Source organism: Empidonax traillii, unplaced genomic scaffold, assembly GCF_003031625.1.
Source record: "Empidonax traillii isolate 1590-97213 ecotype Southwest subspecies unplaced genomic scaffold, ASM303162v1 scaffold283:size781446, whole genome shotgun sequence".
NCBI classification, from domain to species: Eukaryota; Metazoa; Chordata; class Aves; order Passeriformes; family Tyrannidae; genus Empidonax; species Empidonax traillii.
Window position 1 is genome coordinate 748979 of NW_020955476.1, and position 22097 is coordinate 771075.

At 40.7% G+C, this 22097-nt stretch overlaps 2 protein-coding genes across 3 annotated transcripts in view; both read right to left on the reverse strand.

Moving 5' to 3' along the window:
* Nucleotides 1-9575: 9575 nt before the first annotated feature.
* Nucleotides 9576-15489, reverse strand: LOC114060639 (alpha-1-antitrypsin-like). Of its 2 annotated transcripts, none has more exons than XM_027890289.1 (5): nt 15087-15489; nt 12820-13467; nt 11891-12161; nt 11275-11422; nt 9576-9907 (listed from the first exon to the last, which is right to left on the reverse strand). In XM_027890289.1, exons 2-5 carry the CDS (start codon nt 13448-13450, stop codon nt 9698-9700), a joined length of 1260 nt encoding a protein of 419 aa, XP_027746090.1. In that variant the 5' UTR covers nt 13451-13467; nt 15087-15489; the 3' UTR covers nt 9576-9697. The 2 variants fall into 2 exon arrangements, with proteins under 2 accessions (XP_027746090.1, XP_027746092.1); XM_027890291.1 differs by lacking the exon at nt 15087-15489 and adding an exon at nt 14309-14717.
* A 6066-nt stretch (nt 15490-21555) lies between these two features.
* The window catches only part of LOC114060638 (alpha-1-antitrypsin-like), a 7037-nt gene continuing 6495 nt past the window's right edge, over nt 21556-22097 (reverse strand). Inside the window, exon 6 of the mRNA XM_027890288.1 lies at nt 21556-21923. Within this exon, the coding sequence (XP_027746089.1) occupies nt 21871-21923 (53 nt within the window). The 3' untranslated portion in view covers nt 21556-21870. The remainder of the gene's footprint in view (nt 21924-22097) is intronic.

Here is a 22097-nt window from a genome sequence, read left to right on the forward strand (position 1 = left end):
TTCATGCCCCTCAGATCCCTGCCCTCTGACCATACCAACAACAGATGTAGGATGTCCATTCATACAAAGCTGTAGATTTGCTTTTGAGTTTCCTGATTCTCTCTGCAGGTTTTCTACTATGAGACTCCCTGAATCTATTCCATGCTACAAGGCCTCTGCTCTAACAGGCTGTATGTGTTGAAGTATGTGGGAGTGGTCATCTATGTACCAAAGAAGTAGATACCCTAGTTATCTCTTAACAATGAGAACTAGTCCTTCCCAAAAATCCTTCACCTTTCTATAATTTGTGCTCAGTGATCCATGTTTGCTTTATTGCTCTTTCTTTAAAAGTTTCACTCAAAAATCACATTCACTGTAGTGAAAACCTTCTCTGTCTTCTTAGCTGGGTTAGAATGGGATAGATTGTCATTGCCATGGTGAGCTACATCAGCTGGGCATGAATTAATTAAAGTATTCAATGGGTTAATCTATGACACAGATAACTAACACGAGTTTAATGACCCTGGTTACTAAAATTTACTGGTATTTCAGAAGGAGCGCACCACATTCATCTGACCTTTACTGCTTTTTGCACTGTTTTTATATTGTTTGAACAGGCTCACACAGTGAGCACACTGTTATACATTAAACAGAGCAAACAAAGTTAGTACAGTAGCTGTAGAGCAAGCAGTGACAACATTGTTTTTCTGGGCACAGATGCATGTCAGCACAAGAGAACAAAAATAACACAAACTCAGTGTGTCTGGTTCCCAATGACTCCACTGTTTCTTCCCGTCTCCTAAGTCTAATGCCAGAAATGAAGGGTGGTGGGATTTTCACACAGGTTTTCTTGCAAAAGGCTGGTAGGATATAGCAAATACTCTCCTTCCCCTGCTTCTCTGACTCAAAGTCTTCAAAGGAAAGCTAACAGCAGCATGGCTCCAAGACTTATCAAGTAAAGCTGTTTTCTGCATAAATCCCAACAAGTTATAGTGCTTGTTGCACGGGACAGATGCAATATTTCTTCTTGAGACATCTTTTCTAAATTGCATTTATGTTGCTTGAAAAATCTACATCTCCTTTGAAGATAAATGTCTATTTTATTCTCTTCCCCATGTCTGGTTACTAGAAAGAGATGATATTTCAGTCAGTTAAATTTCAAAATCCAGAGAAATATTAAGATTAATTAAAATAATAATTACAAAGTTGAAGCCAACTATATTTCATCTGGTGCTTTGAATAAACTTAATGACAGACACTAAGCTGATCACAAACAGCAAATCATGACTATTTTAGTTTATTTAATATTTAAGTGTTAAAAATTTTTTTCTAGTTTATGGCTCTAAGATTAATTCAACCTTTAGACCAAAGTTAGCAATGTGGTGTCATGATGAGATGTTCTTTGGTTAAGGCTAAATAGGAATCTTTTAAGTGGTATATTGATAAATGAGGTGTTTAGTACTCTGGATTTTGCTTGAGTTGCTTAGTCTGACTATGTCCACCTAAAAACATCCCTAAGAATTTTAATCCCTATATCTCATAAGGCTCAGCATGATGAAGAGTTCAAGGAAATAGCCCAGAGTTTACAGAGAGCAAGGCCTGGTAAAAACCTCGTGCACCTATGTACAAGGTTTGGTAAAAACTCTTGAAGTCTGGCTGGAGAAGACCAGTGTAGAGGAGCAGGTATGGTAACTGTCAGCCAGGATGGTACTTGTTGGTTAAGAGCACTGGGCATTGAAAAGAGCTTTATATTAGATATATATATATATATATATATATATATATATATATATATACACATATATGCCAGTCTTCGCGAACGAAGATTCGGGGAAGGTCTTTCCACCTTCCAGCCTGCGCATTGGATTTTTTAGGTGAGACACAGTGTGTGTGGAACTGAGCCCACCCTTTAATCCTGAGGTTCATCTGCCGGGGCCAAGCAAGCTTGGACGGTGGCAGCGAGGTCCTCAGGACGTAGATGGATTGCCTTACGGGCTAACGAGCTCCATCTGCTCGGGGAGTGGCCCTGACTGGGAATCGAACCCGGGCCTCGGCGGAGACAGCGCCGCGTCCTTAACCACTAGACCACCAGGGGCTCCCTTATATTAGATACTCATTTAGAAGAACACAGAGTGGTTAATTAGAGTGATCTCAGCATGGGACTCGGGAACCTGGGTGTCCATGTGCATGAATAATTGGGAATTCAGCTGTCTTAAAAATGTGACCCAACTCGTGCTTGGGTTATTGTCTACCTGCACACAGCCTTTGTGGTTTCCAAGTCTGACCATTGTTAATACAGCAACTGCTTTGATAACCTTTGTGTGCCTGTGTCAACCCACTTGGAGCCTGGGCTGGCATTACCACTTAGAGCAGCAGCCAGGCTGCTGTCTAAATAAATGAATCAATAGAATTCAAAGGGTACATATTTCTTTTCTCTGGGCTTCAGGAATAATTTTTTCCTCACTCAGACCCAAGACTTTGACTCTTTGAAGATTTCACTGGCTTTTCTTTGTTATTACTGCACTGGTAATTCCTTCTCTGTTGTTTCCAAGCTCGTTGCAAACTCTGACATTTTCTAGCACCTCCTATTTTGTATGAAGAAGTCAACTCCCATTTTTTATTTATCTTTTATGATCATTTCCATTTGTACTGCCAGACAAATACTTTATTTTTCACTCTCTATTCACTGACTCACAAACCTATTTTAAGATAATATCTCTAATTACTCCTTTAAAGTCTCTCTTGAACATAAACCACCCAAACACTACTAATTCGTAATTAAACTAATCCTTATAGTGTTGAAGGAGCTAAGTAGGGGGACTTACAGTTTTCCATACTGGAGTATCAATTAGCAGGCTCTGCTCCAGTAAGAAGAGTTGGGGTATGATGACCACATGACCATGACATGGGCTAAAATGGCAACTGATCCCACTTGACCACTCTGGGGGAAACTCTAAAAGAATGATTCACTCTGCTCCTTCCCACCAGTTGTGCAAGATGCTGAATTTATCACCTTTGAGGGAATTGTAAATCTTGACATCACAGCCCATGAGCAGAAATATCCTGGGAAGAAAAAGCTTCCATTCTATATATGTCATTCAGCTTCAAGCAAAAATAAGGAGGGAGCACTTCCCCCTTTCAGAGTAGACCTTTAGAGGCAAGAGGGCTTTTTCTAAGGAGAATGAGAAATGTGTTGCCCATGTGGTATTGTCTGAAAAGCAAGAGACCAGATAACACTTTTATTGTCAAGGTATTTTTTTCCGTCCTCTTCTGGCCTCAGGTGTATGTAAGCATAGCAACCAATAAAGATTTGTACTCCAGTGAAATTTTTTTGAGGGGGTTTTATAGCATGTCATTCCAGTGGACCTTCTATTCCTCTTTCATTTTCATTTCTGTAAAATAAACAAGAAGAGATTTACTGTGTCTATGGGATTTCACCACCCAGGCAGGCAGCCACTTAGTGCTTGTGAGGCTTACTGTAGTATTTACTCAGTTTGGTCCTCATCTGGGGTTTAACTGATATTTTGGCATGATCCTGGGTCATTTTATAATGAAAATCTTTGTTCACAAGGCTTTTGAGAAACAGTGGAAAATGAAGCTAAAAGAAGCAAAAGAGGAATCATTAGGAAATATTCAATGAATCTCTGTTTAGCTAGGTTTGTTTTGATTTTTTTTTTTTTTTGACCATGGAAATCTTATTTCTGCAATGGCATATTTGTCCTGTAATTAGATGGCTGGATTCACCAAGTAGTACTCATAATTACTGGTGCTTTGAGAGTTTTACTAGCTAACAGAGTTCCTGGTGAAAGGCATGGAAAATGATTTTCTTTAACTCTGCACTTTTAGGGATTCTAGTGTTATAAATTATTTTTCTAAGTTGTTTCTATTATTTTACTGAGGCCCTTGCATATGTTTCAGATCACTTCCAGATCAAACTGTCTCATTTTGTGAGATACGAGGAAATTAATAAACCCTCTATTTCCTTGGTGCAACTGAGAATTCTTGCCCTGAACCCTTACAACATATGGTTTAATGGCTGAGTCAGAGAGTGGGCTCATGTTTAGCTTATATCTAATTTACTTTCCTTCTGTAATAGCACAGGGAATGCAAGAGATAGGGATGTAGATGGAAAAGTGATAGGCATTCAGAGTTTTTATTTAAGATAGCTGGTTGATTTTTTCTTTAGTTTGGAATTGTTGATAACATCCAACTAATTTAAAAGTTATGAGAGAACTTTCACACCACTTGCTTTCCATTTACAACCCTCTCAGACTACAAAAAATCCTCTACACCAAACAGCTTTCAAGATGGAAAATGAAATTATTCAAAATTAATCCTGTCAGGGAGAAGGAATCCCGATACTGCTTTCTCACTTTCACATCTATATGCACATGTGGGCCTCAGCAGGGTTGTAGGTGGGGGAGCAGGGATACTGGGAAGTCTGCATCTCAAGCTTTACCTACTGCCATCTGCTGTTTTGGGGAGGGACCTAATTCTTTCATCTGAACTGCTTCATCAGGGTCAGCTTGACCACTTTCTGGACTTTCACTACACTTTTACAACAGTTCACCTATAGATTTTTTTAGCTCTTCAGGTGAATGTCCAGGATTGCAGACTGTTTCTCACAGAAGAGATAGTTCTCAGTTTTTGGGCGCTTTGCTCTTGAATGAGAATTGAACAAAAGGCCATGTAAATGCACTGTATGTGACTGAATGCCACAGACCCTGCAGAGATTTGGAAAGAATGGCTGTATTTGTGTACTAGACAGAAGCTGCGGATTTCTAGTTCCTTTTTCAGTGACATATTTAAATGCTACCTGCAGTACAGACAATCACTACATATCTGTAACTTCCGTGGACTTCCACACAGCACGTAGGCATGCAAAATTTTAATGTAAATGTGATGTACTTGCCTAAAGACTCACTGATTTAAAAATGAGGATTACTAACAAGTTCCATGGAAAACATTAACAGAACTAGGAGGAGTTACAGTTTTAAAGACTAAAAACCTGATGTGCCCCTTTGACACAAGCTGCCCAAGCACTGCCTGTACTGGCACAACTTCAAAGAAATACAGCTGGCAAGAAAATCCACTTGACTGTGCATATAATAGCTATTGGCTAAGCCAGCAGTTTTCCCAAGGGATCATGAGAAATTCTTTGCTTGAATTCTCAACCACCAAGGAGCTCCAGGTGTTACTGGAAAGAACACATGCCAAGTGGGGTAGCAGTACCTGGTTCTCCAAGCAAGGAAGTCAGGTGCATTGGTCTTATGGAATTCCTTTAACACACATGGACACTTGAGATCCCCAGATTCATCTCCTTCCTTGTAAAGGAGATATCTTAGCAAACTGGGAGGTACTGCAACCCTACAGAAGAGAGGGACTTGAGAGACCCAGACAAGAAAAATACTCCAACATAACAGGGTGTTGTAATAACTTTTAATACACCGTTTTATGTTCGCTAAGGGCAAATCATGGTGGGGGTTTTTCAGACTCTACCTTGGGGCTATTTGTGGTTATTATTTCAATAGGTGCATTTCTGATAAATCAAGAGAGTTCACAGTAACTTTGAAGTGCAATCTGTTGCTTTTCATATATGACAGCTTGCTGCTTGCAGCATTCCCTGTTGCTTCTAAAAAACCATTAAATTGCTGGATGTCAGGTCAGACTGTTTGGAAATATGAAACATAAGCACTGCTCAGATAATCTCCATCCCCACTTACGGCTGACTGTGGGCAGTGCCAGGTCAGGCTTCCTGTGACTTCAGCAACAGCATTGCTGCCTCTGAGCACTTCAGAAATGCCTTCTCAGATAGGGCCTTGACACTAAAAGTAGCAGAGGTAGATGATTAATGAAGGAATGGAGAGACCTGGTTGTCAAAATCTATGCAAAATAGAGGCAAAAGCTTGCAAAGTTAATGCGGTCTAGTTTTAATTGTCACTGTGCTTACAGACACTGTATGCCCAATATTCCAGTCCAGTAGGGGTAGATGTTACTGTTGCAGTCAACAATGGAAATCATCAAGGATCAAAGTCCCTATCTTTGAGATTTTTTCTAGTTACCTGCAGATGCTGTGCTGGTGCAGGATGAGACAAGGCTGGTTATCCCCTGGTAACACAGAGGTACAACACATGGGCAGTCCACTCCATGTGCTGGCTCCAAGTTTTCTCTCCCTTGGGTCAGTACTTCTTAAGTGTGAGGAGCATTGGGATGTTCAAGCGTGGCCAAGGGTTCCTTGTCTTCTTTAGAGAGCTTTTACTCTCCCATCCCTCTTCTTTCCATGTTGCTCCAGGAAACGTGAATGCTTAGCAGTCTGCTGGTGTTATCTTGGCCCTGGGTGATTTGTTTTCCTCTTGGTAGAATTTCTGTTTCAGCCAGAGCTGATTCGGGGTATCTACAGCTAGGCAACTGTGTTGCCTTTGGTTTTATGGCAGACTTTCCAGACATCTGTAAACCTTTCACTTTTTCTGTTAAGTCATCATGTTCTTGCTATACTCCCCCTAGCTCCACCATGGAGCTAAAATTACTGAGCAAATCAACTCAACACTCCTGTTCTCTTCCAGCTCTTTAAGCCCCTTTCCAAAACCCATATAAATCTCCAACAAATTCTTTGAACTTAACTGCTTATTTGAGAAATCACTGGTCTGCCTTTTAAAACTTTTTTTTGACTGGTTGTTTTTATTTGCAGTAGCAAGAAAGTTACAAAAGCATAGCTGGGAACCATCTTCTCAGCTGAAATATTTTTTTCCACCCTTAAAGAACTGCTTTTAGGCACCAAGCAAACTTGTACTATTTTCCATAAGAAAATCTCACAGTTCTGATAAGGAGATAATTAAGAATTTTTACAAAGGTTTCTATTTCAGATATTTACTACAAGACAATAAGTCTGGAGTTGTTCCTGGGCTTCATTTTCCAGAATTGGGCAGAGTGGGAGGGAAGAAATGAGGCAATATAAACATTTTCCTATTTACTCTTGTTCTTGCCTTCCCTCTAACATGTCCTGAGTAGCATACAGTTAACTGCTCCCCTAAACCTCACCACTCCCTAAGCAGAGGAGCAGTGACTGGACAAGCTGTATGAGTCGCTGTGGATGAAAAGATTTGTAGCTTGGCAGCCCAGTGCTGTGCAACGCTGAAATCCTTGGCTTGGCTCCAACAGCAGATGTTTGCCCCTTCAAGCAGTGCTGAAACAATTGATTTTATTTTCCTGAGAGACAAAATGAGCTAGACAGGTACAGGTGACTCAGGTTTTCCATGGAGCTTTGCTGGGTTTCTGTCTTTAAACTCTGGAGACAAGGGGTTGATTATAGAAAAAATATTTTTCATTAAGCAAGTCTTCTGGTCTGTCTGAATAGGTTGGCTAGAGGTTAGGGGTTTTTTTGCCTATAGGACTGGGAAAAGGTCTGTGCTTGCTCACATGAAAGGCTCTATTATCTTTTGTTGCAAATATGCACACTATGGTTTTCTCTCAGCTGTATGACCTGTCAGGGCTCTCCCAAACCAAACCACAACGGGAGAAGGATTTAGTAGCTCTGACCCAGCCTAGCCAGATGCCAAAGCCCTCCAACAGTGTCAAGGAGCCCCAGGCCTGGTCAGGGGATTGATTCCAGCTTTTCCTACGGAGGAGAGCAGAGCTGAGGCTGGAAACCTCAGAGCGGGGTGTGAGGGGGAAGGGAGCTGCACTCAGCTCAGGCTGTGTTTGAGGAGTGCCCTCCAGCTCTTGATGCTGAGAAGGCACTGTGAAGGGAGCCTCACTACAGCTCCTGGCAGTTCATTAGCACCATCAAAGTGTTCTACCCATCCATTAAATCACTTTATCCACAGTAAGCCTCATATGAGGACGGGGTTTCTGTGTACAGACAGATGTCTGTGCAGAGGTGCTGCCAGAGGGGGCTGCAGGGTGGCCTCTGTGAGAAAGAGGTCAGGGCTGTCCTGTACTGGAAAGGGCCAGTTTCAGATGGCTCCAACAGACCCACAACAGAGTACACCTGAGCCTCTCAGTCAAGATGGTGACACCTCTGGGAAAGCCTATTTGAGAAAAGGGAAAACAACATTGTGTGGCAGATCTGAGAATCAAAAAACAAGAGAGAGAAGCAGCCCCACAGGCAGTCAGGTCAATGCAGAAGGAAGTGAAGGAGGTGCTCCAGGTGCTGGAGCACAGATTCCCCTGCAGTTCCTGGAGAAGACTCTGGTGAGGCAGGATGTCCTCCTGCAGCCCATGGAGGACTGTGGTAGAGCAGAAACCCAGACTGCTTGCTGCCCTGGATGATCCCATGTGAGAGCAAGTGGATGGATCCCAGAAGGAAGCTGCAGCTTATTGAGAGTCAGATCTGGAGCAAGGTCCTGGCAGGAACTGTAACCCCGTGGACATGAACCCATGTTGGACCACTCTGCTTCTGATAGATTGTATCCTGTAGGAAAGACCCATGCTGGAGCATTTGTGGACTGTCACATATGGAAGAAACATCATGCTGGAGCAGAGGAAGATTGGGAGGAGGAAGGAGTGGCAGACATGAAGCACTGTGAACTGATGGCCATTCCCATACCCTCATGCCCCCTTTCCTGTGCCACTCAGAGGAAGTAAAGGAGTTAGGAGTGAAATTGAGCCTGGGAAGAAGGAAGCAAATTGGGGGAAAAGTGGTTTTAATTATGTCTTTGTTTATTACTATCCGACTCTAATTTTAATTGCCAATTATTTAATTAATTAAATTTAATACTGCAACACAGCTCTCCATCACATGGTACTGCTGGTAGCACTGGCATCTGCCTACCCAGCACTCAGGAAGGTGTCTGAGTCACCTTTCTGCACCCTCAACATCAGCTTAATGGAGAGAAACCTCTTGGAAGCACCAATCAGCCTGAGATTGCTGAAGCGAGTGGAGGTGAACATGATTAGCTGGCAGGTGGACAGTGGAGACGTGACCTCCAGCTGCTGTCACTGGTTTATGGAACCAGAACATGGGTTTTGCCACATTTAATTCTCCCAGGGATCTCATGCTTTACTGTGCACACACAAGACTATTAAGGATGATAATTTGAGCAATGATGTTCAACTTTCATTGACTAAAAGCTTAGCTAAAAGCTAAATGCTCACCCTGCCAGAAAAGTTTGGCTCCTTATTCTGGAGCAACTATTGAGGAATGTAAAAGAGAGTGAGGGTTGGAGCTGGTAGGAGGCAGTTGTCAAGCTGGAAGGAAGAGGTTTATTCTTTACTAAGGAGCATCCACCATCTAGGAGAAGAAAAGGTTAATAGGTCTATGCCTCTATTTCCCTTCTTAGCCACTGAGCCCTGCAAGATCAAGGAGACTTCTGCTGGGCTTCACAGTGGAATGAAAAGGAGGGAAAGAATGGTTTTTCATCTGAAGGGGATAGATTTGGGGTTTTTGAGCTGAGGATAGGGAATGGGAAGCATTGGGATTTTCTCAGCCAGCAATAGGAAGCTGTATCTTCATACAAAAAACCCTGGCACCAGTGATAAGTGCATGGAAAATTTTTGTCGGTTGAAGACCCCATGGCTACCTCTTTTGCCTGAGTCATTTTGTAAAAAGAACCTACTCATGTTTGTACCCAACTGTCTGTTTTTAAGTAAAGAAAAACTTGACATCTTATTTCTTTATTCATTAATTTGGGATCAGATCAATTCTAGTCCCATTTGCGAAGAAATTCCTGGGATGCACACAAGCTTTCTTCACTGCACTGGGGAGTACAACTGCTCTGGCCTAGTCTTCCCTAGCAGCTGGGTTCACAATTTTTCCCAGGAAGAGAATGCTGTGGCTGGTTTTGTCCAAAATAGTCATCAGGAAGGGCCTGTTGAAGGTGATGTGAGGAGGAGGAGGAAACGGTAGAAGCAGTGGTGTAATTTCTAGCATGGTCACTGCAGAAGCCTCTGTGCCATTCTCTCTAACATCCACCATGGCCTTGTGAATTGCCTGGAAGGAAAGCAAAGATTATAATGTAGGTAGAGAAGAGAAGGAAGTAGCTTTAACACTGTGGGAACATAATCTTTAAAAAGAAAACACAGAAATAAATGTAGAACTTTTGTGAAAAAAATACCAATGTCCAGCTCTTCCAAAACAAGCAAAGTCTGCTCTGAGTTCAGGGAGAGCTCTCTTCAACACTCTGTTGGAGTCAAACTTGGCTGCTTGCAAAGACTGAGCAACAGAGAGGACAATTACTTTTCTGTTGGTTCTCAGAGTAAGATTTTATCCTTAATATTTAACACAGAAGTGAGTTTCCTTTTGCATCAATTTCTATGTATACCAAAAAAATTATTTCTGCAAAGATACAATAGTGACAAGCTTTATAGGTTGTCTTTCTGCAACACAGCCCAGTGATAAGACTTTACAGGGCTTTCTCTGGGAAGTATTCATATTTAGGAATTCACATGATCTTATTCCATTGTCTTTGGTCAGCCCTCAATTTCTTCCTTTATTGTGTGTAGCACATCTAAAATTTCTTCTCATGAGTCCCTGCTACCCTTCCTCTATTTACCTGTCCTATATCTATAATTCAGAGGTTATAAGTTATAAGACATTATTCACTGTGAGGTATCAACAAGTCATTAAACAGTATATAATGTAAGGACCTCTAGAGGCCATTGTATGCAACCAATCACCCCACGCTGTGTGACCTCCCATACTAGATAAGGTTACATGGGGTCTAATCCAGTCAGGGTTTGAATATTTCCAAGGATGGAAATCTCACAGACTCTCTAAGTAACCCATACTAGTTTTTGATCACTCTCCTGGTGAACTTTTTTACACAATATCTGATCAGAATGTCCTATTTTCTATCTTATGTGTGTTACCCCTTGTCATATCACTGTGCATCTCCAAGAAGAGTTTGTGTCCACTTTCTCTGCGCCTTCCTAATAGATATCTGTAGCCAGTGCTAAGAGCCCCCTCTTCCCTTCTTCTGACTGAACAACTCTAGGTCTCCCAACCCCTCCTCATACATCCAGTGCTCCAGCCACATAGCCATCCTACTCACCTTCCGTTGGATGCACTCTGCTCCCATGTGTGCACATGTCCCTTGTGCTGGGGAGCCCCAAACTGCACGTGTAGTACTCCAGAGGTAGTATCATAAGTGTAGAATAGAGGGGAAGGATCACTTCCCTCAGGACACAAAGCATATACCCAGTAGGACACTGGAGAAATAATTTTGTTTATGTGTATATTCATTTCTTGTTTGTGAAATGGGGCTATCCCTGTGCCACAAATCTCTTGTCCATATAAATCCTGAAGTGCTCAGATAACAAAAGCTGTATACATAATACCATTTCTGTTTACATACTTACTTTGGAAACCTTCAGAAGGGTATCTTCTGCCACTGCAGAGAGATCAGCCTGGTCACTGAACACCTCTGTCATACCCATTTTCTCAAACAAGCTCTTAACATCATAGGAGGCAGAGACAGAGAATTTTGGAAGGTCCAGGTAGATTTTTCTTTTCAAAAATAAATGAAAAATGTGAGTTTGTTACTGCAAGATTCCTTCATGCAATAGCTGTGGCTATACCTATCTCACCCACCACAACCTATTCAGTGGTTCAGGGACAGAGTGATAGTCTATGAAAGTGACTGGCTGGAAAGTATCATCCACACTGGAGAAAAATAAATTGTATTTTCTTTTGAGCTAGATTCTTCCTACTGAAGGCAAGTTCCTGAGGGCAATGTACCCATGTGCAGGATCCTCACAACTAATAGCACTCTCGCTGCTGTGACTGAGGGGGCTGAGGAGAGGGTTGCCTTTAGTTATGAAATCATGATACTTTACCTGAGTTAAAGAAACTAAGCAATGCTTATTCCTGAAAGCTGTGCTTAGTGATTTATTGTGACATCCTGAAAGATACCTTTCTCACATAAGTGGTTTCGGACTGTTCAATATTTAAGCAAAGCCACAATTAAAATATTACCTTTTTTTAAGTGATTCCATCCAGTTAGACACTGTTTCTTTCAGCAGAGCATCTTCCACCTGTTTCATTTTCCCTTCATCAGGCAGAACAAACAATGAAGTAACATTTCCTGTGTATGGAATTTCTACTACCCAGCAAGACAAATTCTCATCCCTGTGAACTTTAAAGGCTTTGTTTTGATGCATCATTTTGACCTTAACAGAATTCTTGCCATCCAAGAAGAAGTCATCATCTCTCGTGTTCAAATTGTTGAAAGGTTTTTCCCAGGAACCTTTTGAAAAAAGAATAAGTACAGAATTGAAAAAAAAGAGACTAATAAAGGAATGTCACATTAGTTGATGCTTAAAATGCTGTAATTGAAAAGTAGAGGCAGCAACAAGCCTATCTCAGTTTAAGGATGTTTGTTCCCTGGCCATGGAAAGAAACTTTACCTCCTTTCAATGGTTTTAATAAAAATCACACAAGGAAATATAGGTTGAGGGTTGCCATAGAAAAGAGATAAGCCTCTGCCTGTTAAAGCAATGGTAAATTTTTCATGGACTCCAATCACACCAGTTTCAGGCTTATTCCTTTCATGCAAGTGTCATCTGTGTTTGACCATGTCTTGCACAGCCAGTTGAAAGGCACAGAAATATGTGGTTTTCAACACATGATTGTAAGTTCCCATGCTCATATTTTCTGAATATTTTCAGCTCTGAATCTGGCTTTAAACTGATACAACTTTAATCAGTTCTTTCATTTTTTTCATTTTTTTTCCTCATATAGAAAATGATTTTTCATACCTGGCTTGCAAAGATTTTGTTAGGTAATTTAAAAATATAAAGATGTGTTTTAAATTAAATTAAATTATCCACAATGTGAAAAAAAATTACTTTTCTTAGAACTTCCAGAGCTTATGTATATAACTGCTACTCATATTTGTCACTCACCTTTAAAGAAAATGTAGTTAACAAGAACCATCACAGTGTCCGGATCAAGACTCTTTACTAAATCAACAATTTTGCCATGTGTTTTTCTTTCCAGATACATATTGATTTGCTTTATAGCCTCTGGAGAATTTTGGAAGTTACTAGAAATAGCTTCAGAATAATAAAAATTCATGACATCATCCAAAAATTTTTGGAGAAGTTTCAGCCGATCATCTATGAACAGGGCATTGCCCATGTTCAGCTGGACTTCTCGGTGAGGGTCATTCAGCAGCTGGAGAACACTCTGAAATCCTTCATGTATCTGCCGCTCCTCCACCTCTGTCTGGTTGAAGAAAAGGCCATTGTGCAGCTCTCTGAGCGTGTTTGATCGGGCCCCCAGGGAGAGCATTGCAAAGGCAGTGGAGATGCTCAAAGGTGAGAAGAAAATGTTCTTGTTGCCTGCCTCCTCTCTAACCTGCTTGTAAAACCTAAATGCAAAGTTGGCATTGCTGGGGGCTATCTTGACATGAGGCAAGTTTTCACCTTCAGCCTGGGAATGGTCTTCTGGGGAATGGGGTATTTGTTGTTCCTGCTGCTGTCCCTGGACTTGAAGTCCAAGAAGTAACAAACACAAATACAATGCAGACTTCATTGTCCTTCTGAAGAGTTCTGTTAAGAAAGAACAGAGCAACTTTTAAATCTAGAGAATTTTTTCTTTCCTACATAAAACATTTTTGTGTTCTAGATACTGAGTTTCGTATGCCAGTTGTTAAAATTACTTTTCTATTTAGAAATACTTTTCAACTTGGCCTCCTAGGTGGTCTTTGTCCAGTAATTTCTCTTAGTTTGAGACCAGTGAGCAAAGGAAGAATGATAGTAATGTGGCATTACAAGGGAAGAATCAGTGTCATGTAGGCTTTCATGAGGTATTATGTGTGAAGTAGTTCTTACCTCTGACAAGCATGGCCTCAGTGCCTTGGGGTTCATGACTGAGTTCATCTATGAGCACCTATGTATGTGGTAAACACTTTGGCAGAGGGACCAACTTTTGCTGCTATGTTTCTGTAGTACCCGTGGTCTTGTTTTGACTTTTCAAACACTGCAGAGATACAGTCTGTTGTATCTGTGAGTAAAATCCACCTCAATGCTCAGCCCTTAAACTCTTTATGTCTTTCTACCCCTTTCATAACAGCCCTGACTCAAGACTTTTATTATTATTTTCAAGATATTACCTTAAATGTTTCAACAAATTGAGGGTAAATTGAGAAATTTTATTGTCTCTCTCTACTGCACATAAACTATCCATAGGGCTGCAAAGCCCAAGACTCAAGAGCTTAGGAAAAGCTACAGTGTAATTTGCCTCCTTGTGTATGTGTAATTTGATGACATTTTCTCTTCCATTAACCGACCTAAGCAAATTCTACATAACCCCACACTCTCTCTTCTCCCCTTTTCAGGGAAAGAACCATGAAACATACTGGAGAAGAGTGTTCTCCATAGGATTCCTCACCTAAATTATCTCAAATAAGAGAAACTCAAACCCATGAAGTAGGCCTGCAGGGAAATAAAGATGGTCTGAATATTGCTCATAGCAGCTATATACTCATCTTGGGGCATGGGATTCTGCCCCCAAATCTGCCTCAGGCTGTGTGTCTAATGCCAGGTTTAGGTCTTGCATCAAACTTTTCATGGGGAGTTGTTAATTCCAGATTCCCCCTTTTCTGTCTGCCCATTATGAAACACTGGAGAAATAAGCTATGGAAGGGCTGAGTATGGGAGTTGTGCTTAGCAAGTGTAAAATCCTGGATGAAAACATCGACTTGGGAAAAAAGGCATTCTCAATGCTGCTAATTCATTTTGGTCTGGTAAGCACTCTTTTCATAATTCCCCCAATCTGCTTTTGAGAGAGACTGATTTATCTTTCTGTCCTCTTGACTGCAAGTAGCCTGGTCTTTAAGCACACTAGAGAGAAATGATGTCCTGCATCGGCCTGGAATAGTCAGGACATTGAGACTGCAACTGAATTTACTCCTTCAGGCATCTTGGTATTGACTGTTGAGTATTCATTTTATACTTCATATCCCAGTCATCCTGTGACTATAGCTATGAGATGGATCACTGAATGAATCCTGCTCCAAACATCCAGAACATGCTTTCAGACCCTAAAATAATTTCCAATTACTGTACAAAATAAATTAATCTCAGAATTAAATACTGTGCATTAAATAGCAGGGATCACACACAACATAAATTCAAAGACTTCTAAGAGAATAAAATATGGTACTTACCGTGCTGAACTGACCTTTCACAGTTCTTCTTTCTTATTCTTGATTCAGTTCATAGTATTAAGTTAATGTCCACTGGTAAATATTAAACAGGGCAAATAAGATTTATTTGCAAAGCAAAGGTTGAGCAAGCTATTTTTTTCTGAATATCAATCACTGTAAGTCCTTTTTTTTCCTGTCACACAAGCAGAATGATGCCAAGACTTAGGGCTCTAAATGGAGAAAGACCAGGGACTTTGCTACTCTTGGGCTTGAACTGAACTGTGAGCAAAAGAGCTTTGCAAGGTACTCTGGCATAACCGTGGTAAATGAGTTTTAGAAAACAGAATGTGAGAAGAACTGAAAAGCTAAGAAAGGGCCAAAGCAATGGACACTGTGCCTGCACTGTGCCACTGAACCCTCTACACAGGATATCCTGATGCAACAATGCCATCTAACTGAGTACCCAAGGCAGCAGCAACTTTGTTCAGGAACTGCTCTGCAGTGCACACTGCAGGTGTGCCCTAACTGGCATTATTTGATGGGCTCATTAACTTATTAGAAAAAAGATAGTCAGAACACTGGTTAGCTCTTTTAAACACCTTTGATGAGTATTTTAGAAAGTACTAAAGCAAAAAGCAAAGTATAGCATAGCTTGACAAACAGGTAAAATAAAAAAACAAATGGAAGAATGAAATGAGCAAACTTTCCCATAGCAAAATTTTATCTGGGGAGAACAGAGAGGATCTTCTTTCCCCCTTGTGCTATACATGCACAGGAAAAGTATGAATTGTATACATACCGTATATGTCATTATATGCATACTGTATATACACCTTACACTGGATTCCCTTTCAGAGGAAGCTGAAACAGGCACAATTTAGCTATTTAGAAGGTTATTTAAGGATGAAATGCATGGCACCCATCCTAATTAGCAATGACTAATTATTTCCATCAAATGTGCATGATTTCTCCCCGGGTAAACTTACAACTTATCTACATATAAGAATCAATCTACCATAGTTATTGCTATGTAACTACTCTCTCTTAAAAAACAGAGGCAGGGTTGGGCAGAATGTATTTCTGCAGAGAGGGTTTTCTTCATGGCATGTGCAAGTACCCAATAAGTTTATTTTAGTATTATGTAAAAGGACCAAGTCTTAGGAGCAGCAAGTATGCTGGAGCTTAACTCTAGCAATGAAGAGCTATTTTCCTCAAGTCTAGGCCTGCTTACATAGATAGCGTTAATCTTTCAGCCCAGTCCTAATGCTTAGCTAATCATCTGAAGAATGCTACTGTTTCCAGAGAGGAATTTCTGGGACTAGTAAAGCTGCTGCAGTGATTCTTCTACTTTCTCCTAGGACATGCAGCAGCACTCAGCATGTCAGGGAGAGAGTGGAAAGTTGCATCTATCTCTGCTCACCACTCACAGGCACCTGCTTCTCTGACCCTAAGTCTCTTCCTAGACAAGAGTTTCCTAGGATCAGCAGTTACAGCAAACCCACAAATGATCATATGCAAAGAATCAGCTTCCTAGCAATTCCAGACAGATCAGCATGGATAACGAATGTATCAGTCACATCTAGTCCTTTAAAAATCTCCCTTAAGTCATAGCTGCCAGAAATAGAGACTCTTGGAAAACATGTGTCTCTTCTGTTGAATGCAATGGAAAATGAGGGTGAATCACCACATAGAGATACCACCTGCATGTCTGCCCCGTGGCAGGTCTGTGAGAACCCAGGGAAGGGAAAGCAGTTTGTTGGTTCGCTGCGCATTCCTGTAGGTGAAAATGTCTGTGTCCCCAGGACAGATGCCACTGGGAAATGCAAGGCTAAACTGGAGATTTTTTACAGTTATGCAGAAAGGAGATCCTTCCAGGGGAATTGCACAGAAGAGAGTATGGAGCTCCTGAGTGCTTTGAGATACGCAGTGGCTGGGACAGTGGAACTCTTACTCCAGAAGCCAGTGGACTCATACAAAGGACGGACAAACATGCTTTTCCCATTGCTGTAATAATGGTCTCTATGAAAGGAATTAAGGAATAATTTAATTATCTCTATCTCTACTGTCTGCTCAGTTATGCAACATCTTGGTTCCTCCTTACAGGAGCAGTTCCATCATATATCATTGACTTATTTCTGTTGCTGTTTTGTCATCAGATTCTTATGCTAGCTTTGCAATTATATTTCTGGGTATTCCAGGGCAAAGGATTTCTGACTTCAAAAAGAAAATATCAGCAAGATAAGATGAATGTACTTTACATGATAAATACTAAAGATCTATCATTCATCATATGTCTGTGAAAGTTCATGTAAATAAACTTCTTGACACACATAATTCCAGTAAAATCAGGAGTCTAGTATAATTGCAAAACTGTTGTAACTAGAATAAAATCAAGTCCTCTCTGTATTTTTATCTTATTCTGTGAAGAGCATCCTACATGTGCTCTCCATGTCTTACAAATATTCATCCTTTTCTCCTCAAAGAATGAAAGTACTTCAGGCTCCCACTTCAAAAAGCAGCATGACTGACAGAAAGAAAAAAGGCTGAAGGCTAAGCAAAAGTATGTGACAGAACTAGGAATAGAAGCTAAATGTTTTCTATGTTGTTTTCAGCTCCTTTCACTGATGCAATAGGAATCCTTGAACCAGGTTTTCATATAAACTCATAATCTGCTAAATGAAAACTCTATAAAAAGAACCAAATAACCTATTTTATTTCTTCTGTGTTATACCTCAGAAGGAAATAAGTTATTACCAGGGTGTGATTCCCTTTCTCATAACAGACGTTTTACCTCAGATGATAATTTCATCAGTGTTTAGAAACAATATTTTATGTTTTCTGCTTTGTCTGTTTCTAATCTCCTAGTATTGAAAAAAAAAAGGATTCCCAAGAGCATATAAGCACTTAAGGCCTGATGTTATTGCACTGGATTCAGTCAACCAGCATTTTAATGTTCAAGATAGGTAATCTGTCACTGATAGCTCATCTCCAATTTTACTGATGTATTTTCTGTAATATCTTCCCAGCTGAAGATATTGGTGTTGTAGACCTACTTGACACTCTCAAAGCTTTTCAAAATAGTTATAAGTTTTATAAAAATCACTCAAATAAAATGGGGGAGGGGGGAAGAGAATAAGTAATATTAGCTAGATTGCAAGACCAGAATTTTCCTCTCAAATTGAATCTTATCTTGAATTTCTTTTTCCATCAAACTAAAGTAGTTAAGACTGCAGACCAAAACCCTTAATTAAATATAACAGTACAGAACTTAGACACGGCACATTTAACTCCCAGAATTAAAATAAGTGACAGAAAATTAAAAGTGATGTACCGTTCTGAGTGTCAGTGAACTTAAAACCCAGCCCTCCCAGCACCGGAGCCTGGCTGGTGTCTTTGGAGACCAGGGCCAGCAAAGCAAAGGCAGCAGAAATTCTTACCAGGGGGAAGAAAACACTCTTGCCAGTCTCTCAGGTAGTCAGTGTGTGTTCCTGAGGACTATCCATTGGCACGACCCAAAAGAGTCTCCATTGTGGGGTTGCTGCTCCTGTGGTGCTTAGTTTTTTTACACTTCTTGTGGCCACTGACAGTCAGGGACAACAGACTTGCAGCAAAGGAGCACTGCAGTTAAGTGTAAAGAAAAAGCAGAATCAATTTAAGGTTTCTTGATCTAATTGTTAGTAGATTTCATATCTGGGTACCATGCCAGAAACAACTCTTAACTTCATCCGTCTCGCCCTTTGAGAACCTCTATAGTTTTATCAGGTTATAGGAACTTTTGTCTTTCTGACTTTTCAGTAAAGTAACTTCTAAAAATTTTTAGCAATCAAAAAAATATGAGTTTCCCTTTAGTCTGGCACTGTCTTTGAGATTGAATTAATCACCTGGGATCTGGTTATATCTGTCTGACTCAGCACTAGTTTGGCAGTGGTATTACTGCAGCCATGGTCTGCTTTATTTAACATCACTGTCAGATTTGCGGAGTGAGGAGCTCTGCACTTTATCAGCTCCATCTCTGCCTGCCTCTGCACAGCTGGAATGACAGCTGCATGACACTGGCTTTGGGTGCTGAATCTTTCTGAACAGGGGGTTCACTTGCCAAGAGAGAATCTCCAATGACTTTTTTCTGCCAGTTCATTCCAGTTTGCAGCATGAGGCTGCACCTTGCAAGCAGCTAGGTCCCTGGACTAGTGACATACTTTCTGGATCATAACAAGAATCTCAGTTTCAATATTTTTAAGGAGTGGATGTAGATGATGGATAGTGTCTGTACTTCCACAGTAAGGTCTACTGCATTTTAAATCTCCTTTGAGTTCATTTATGTTACAATGTAGTAGAATTAAACTTGTGCTTCATGATAGTTTATATGTGCTCATCTGTGAAGTGTTTAAGGTATCTGCATCAACAAAGCATTGCTGTATCATCTGAGTACCAGCATAATTTCCTGATGAGGAGCAGCCTTTTGAAAATAAGCATACACAGTTACTGTGTCAGCAAATGCACAGGACTATTTAGAAGAAACCACCAAAACACCATGCTAAGTACATGGGAGTTTCACAATCTGTGACTTACAGTAGTTTTCAAGGGTGCTTCCTGAACTTCCTAATCTTATTCCACAGAAGGGCAAAGGGGCTCCAGTTCCCTCACTTTTGAGAAGTAGCTGGTGGAGGTCTATCAGCATGACCTGGAACTTAGTGTCGTTCAAAAAAGGCAGATCACCAGCAGAGGGGGAGCTTATAGGGCTGAGTGCCAGACGGACACACTTTCTGGCCCCTCAGTGGTTCACTCTGGCTCCATTTGTCCCAGTACCTTGAGTAGTTCTGGGGCCCAAACCTGACCATCAGCCTGGAGTCACTCCCATTCTTATACTTTTAGTACAGTTTCAGACACATTCCATCTATGATTCTTCCCAACAAGTGCTAAGCATGCTTTTGGAGTTAGCACAGGCCAAGGGGTATTTCCAGTAAGCAGCCTGGATGACTTTCAGGGTCAGAGTAAAGCAATGTGGATATAAGTAGCAATGAGCCATTTGACCTCATGGTCAGAGAACAGATCTTGGAGTACTTTATTTACTAACATAGATGTAAACTCTGGAAATATGATTAATCTCAGTGTTTGTTTACCCCTTCCAGGTATTCATACCCTATTCCTTCTGAACTTCTATTTACAAGAAACTTCTATTTACAGAAACTTCTATTTACAAGAAATGCATAATCAAGTCTATAACACAATTTTAGTAGCACCTTTTGTGTATTTAGCTGACTAAAATATTCTCCACCTCTAATTTAGCCACCGCTTCCACTTAGGGTGTTTATGTAGCATTTGTTACTTAAAGGGGGACTCAGAGAAGCCAAGACACTATGGGTGGATGCCATCAGCTGTGAATGTCGTAAAGGGGAGTATAGCAAAAGATTTGACCTTCAAAGGAGGTGCCTCAGCATGGTCTGAAAGTGACTGACTGTCCCAGTGTGTGGTTTGCAGCTATGCTTTCCTTTTACTGGAAATGTCAGAAGCTATAGTTGCTTCAGCTGTTACCTAGTCAACAGTGTATTTTGCAGAGAATTCATTTGGATTAATCCACCAAACCTATTCTCTATCAATGGAAGGGCAGGCCTCTATTTCCATCTTCCAGGCAAAAATCCTTACCAGAACTTCAGGTCCAATGCTAGCTCTGCTTTTGCAAGGATTGGCCTGACCAGCCTGGAGTTTAGGATGTTGGAGGTATGAGACTGTCTGCCTTCAGGAAAGGGGTACTTGTGATCATGGAAGTTCCTGAATATCCTGTATTCAAGGCAGATTCTCTAACTGCACAGGCAGGTGTGGGCATGTAACAGTTGCCCTGGAGAGGTAACTCCTTCTTGAGTACTAATTGCTCTATTATCGAATTGGCCTCATGACACTACTGACTCAAATTTTTGATAAAAAAAAATAAATTCCTGTTCATCTGTTTCATTATATTTAAAGAAATTGAATGAGGTCCAACACACTGAGAAGAGTCTGGTTTTTTAACCTAAGTCCATGCTCCTATACCCCTGAGCAGCATTAAATGTGTTTATCACTCTTAAGCATCTGCGTTTGATCCCACAGGATGGAACAGGGAGGGAACCAGGCTGACACCACACCAGACTGGCTATGTTTCTGTCAGCATCCATCTCTTGTCTTGCTCAATATCTTCTCAAGTGCCAAGTCTTGGCTTTGGATTTTGACAGTGCCTTGAATTCATAAGGCTGCGTTAGGAGAGGTGTGTCAAATTGACACAGATATCCTCAGAGAGAGGAGAAATCATTTTCCTGTGGAAATAGAACATGACTTTTCTTCATCAATAACGTTCACATGGAAGAGAAGAACTCAAGTATTCCTGAGTGGACTACATTTGTATTTTAAATTTCCACGTCAGCCCTTCAGCACCAGGGCCTGGTGTGAACCTGCAGCAGCTGGAGCAAACCTCAGTGCTTTCTTTCCTTCCTACCCACAAATCAAACATGGTCTCTTTATTCATACTTTATTTATTTACAATGTTTTAAACTAATTGTCTCAGCTGAATATTACCTTGCTTTTCAAACATGGCACTTAGCACTAAAGGCTGATTTACAAAGTTCTTTATAATTCACTAACAGGTGTACTTTCTGTCAGTGGTTACTTTCTACTGAAGGAGAAAGCAAGAACAGTGTTTTTAATAATGACACGCTCTTACCTGACTTCTTTGGAAAAACAAAATTGTTAGTAACTGTTTTGATACAATTTTAAACACAATGAATGATAATTTTATAAAATACAATTCAAATCAATAAGACCAGTCACTGACCAGTCATTTTTCAGTTGGGTTTACAATTTTTCCCATAAAGAGGATGCTCTGAGTATATTGATCAACAATCAACAGCAAAAATGGACGGTTGAACTTAACAACAGGAGGAATGGAATGAGGAAGAAAATCTATGCCAGTGACTGCTGCAGCCTCTGTGCCATTCTCATGAATCTTCAGCAGGGCCTTGTGAGCAGCCTACAATAAAATACAGCAAGAATTAATGTATCTGG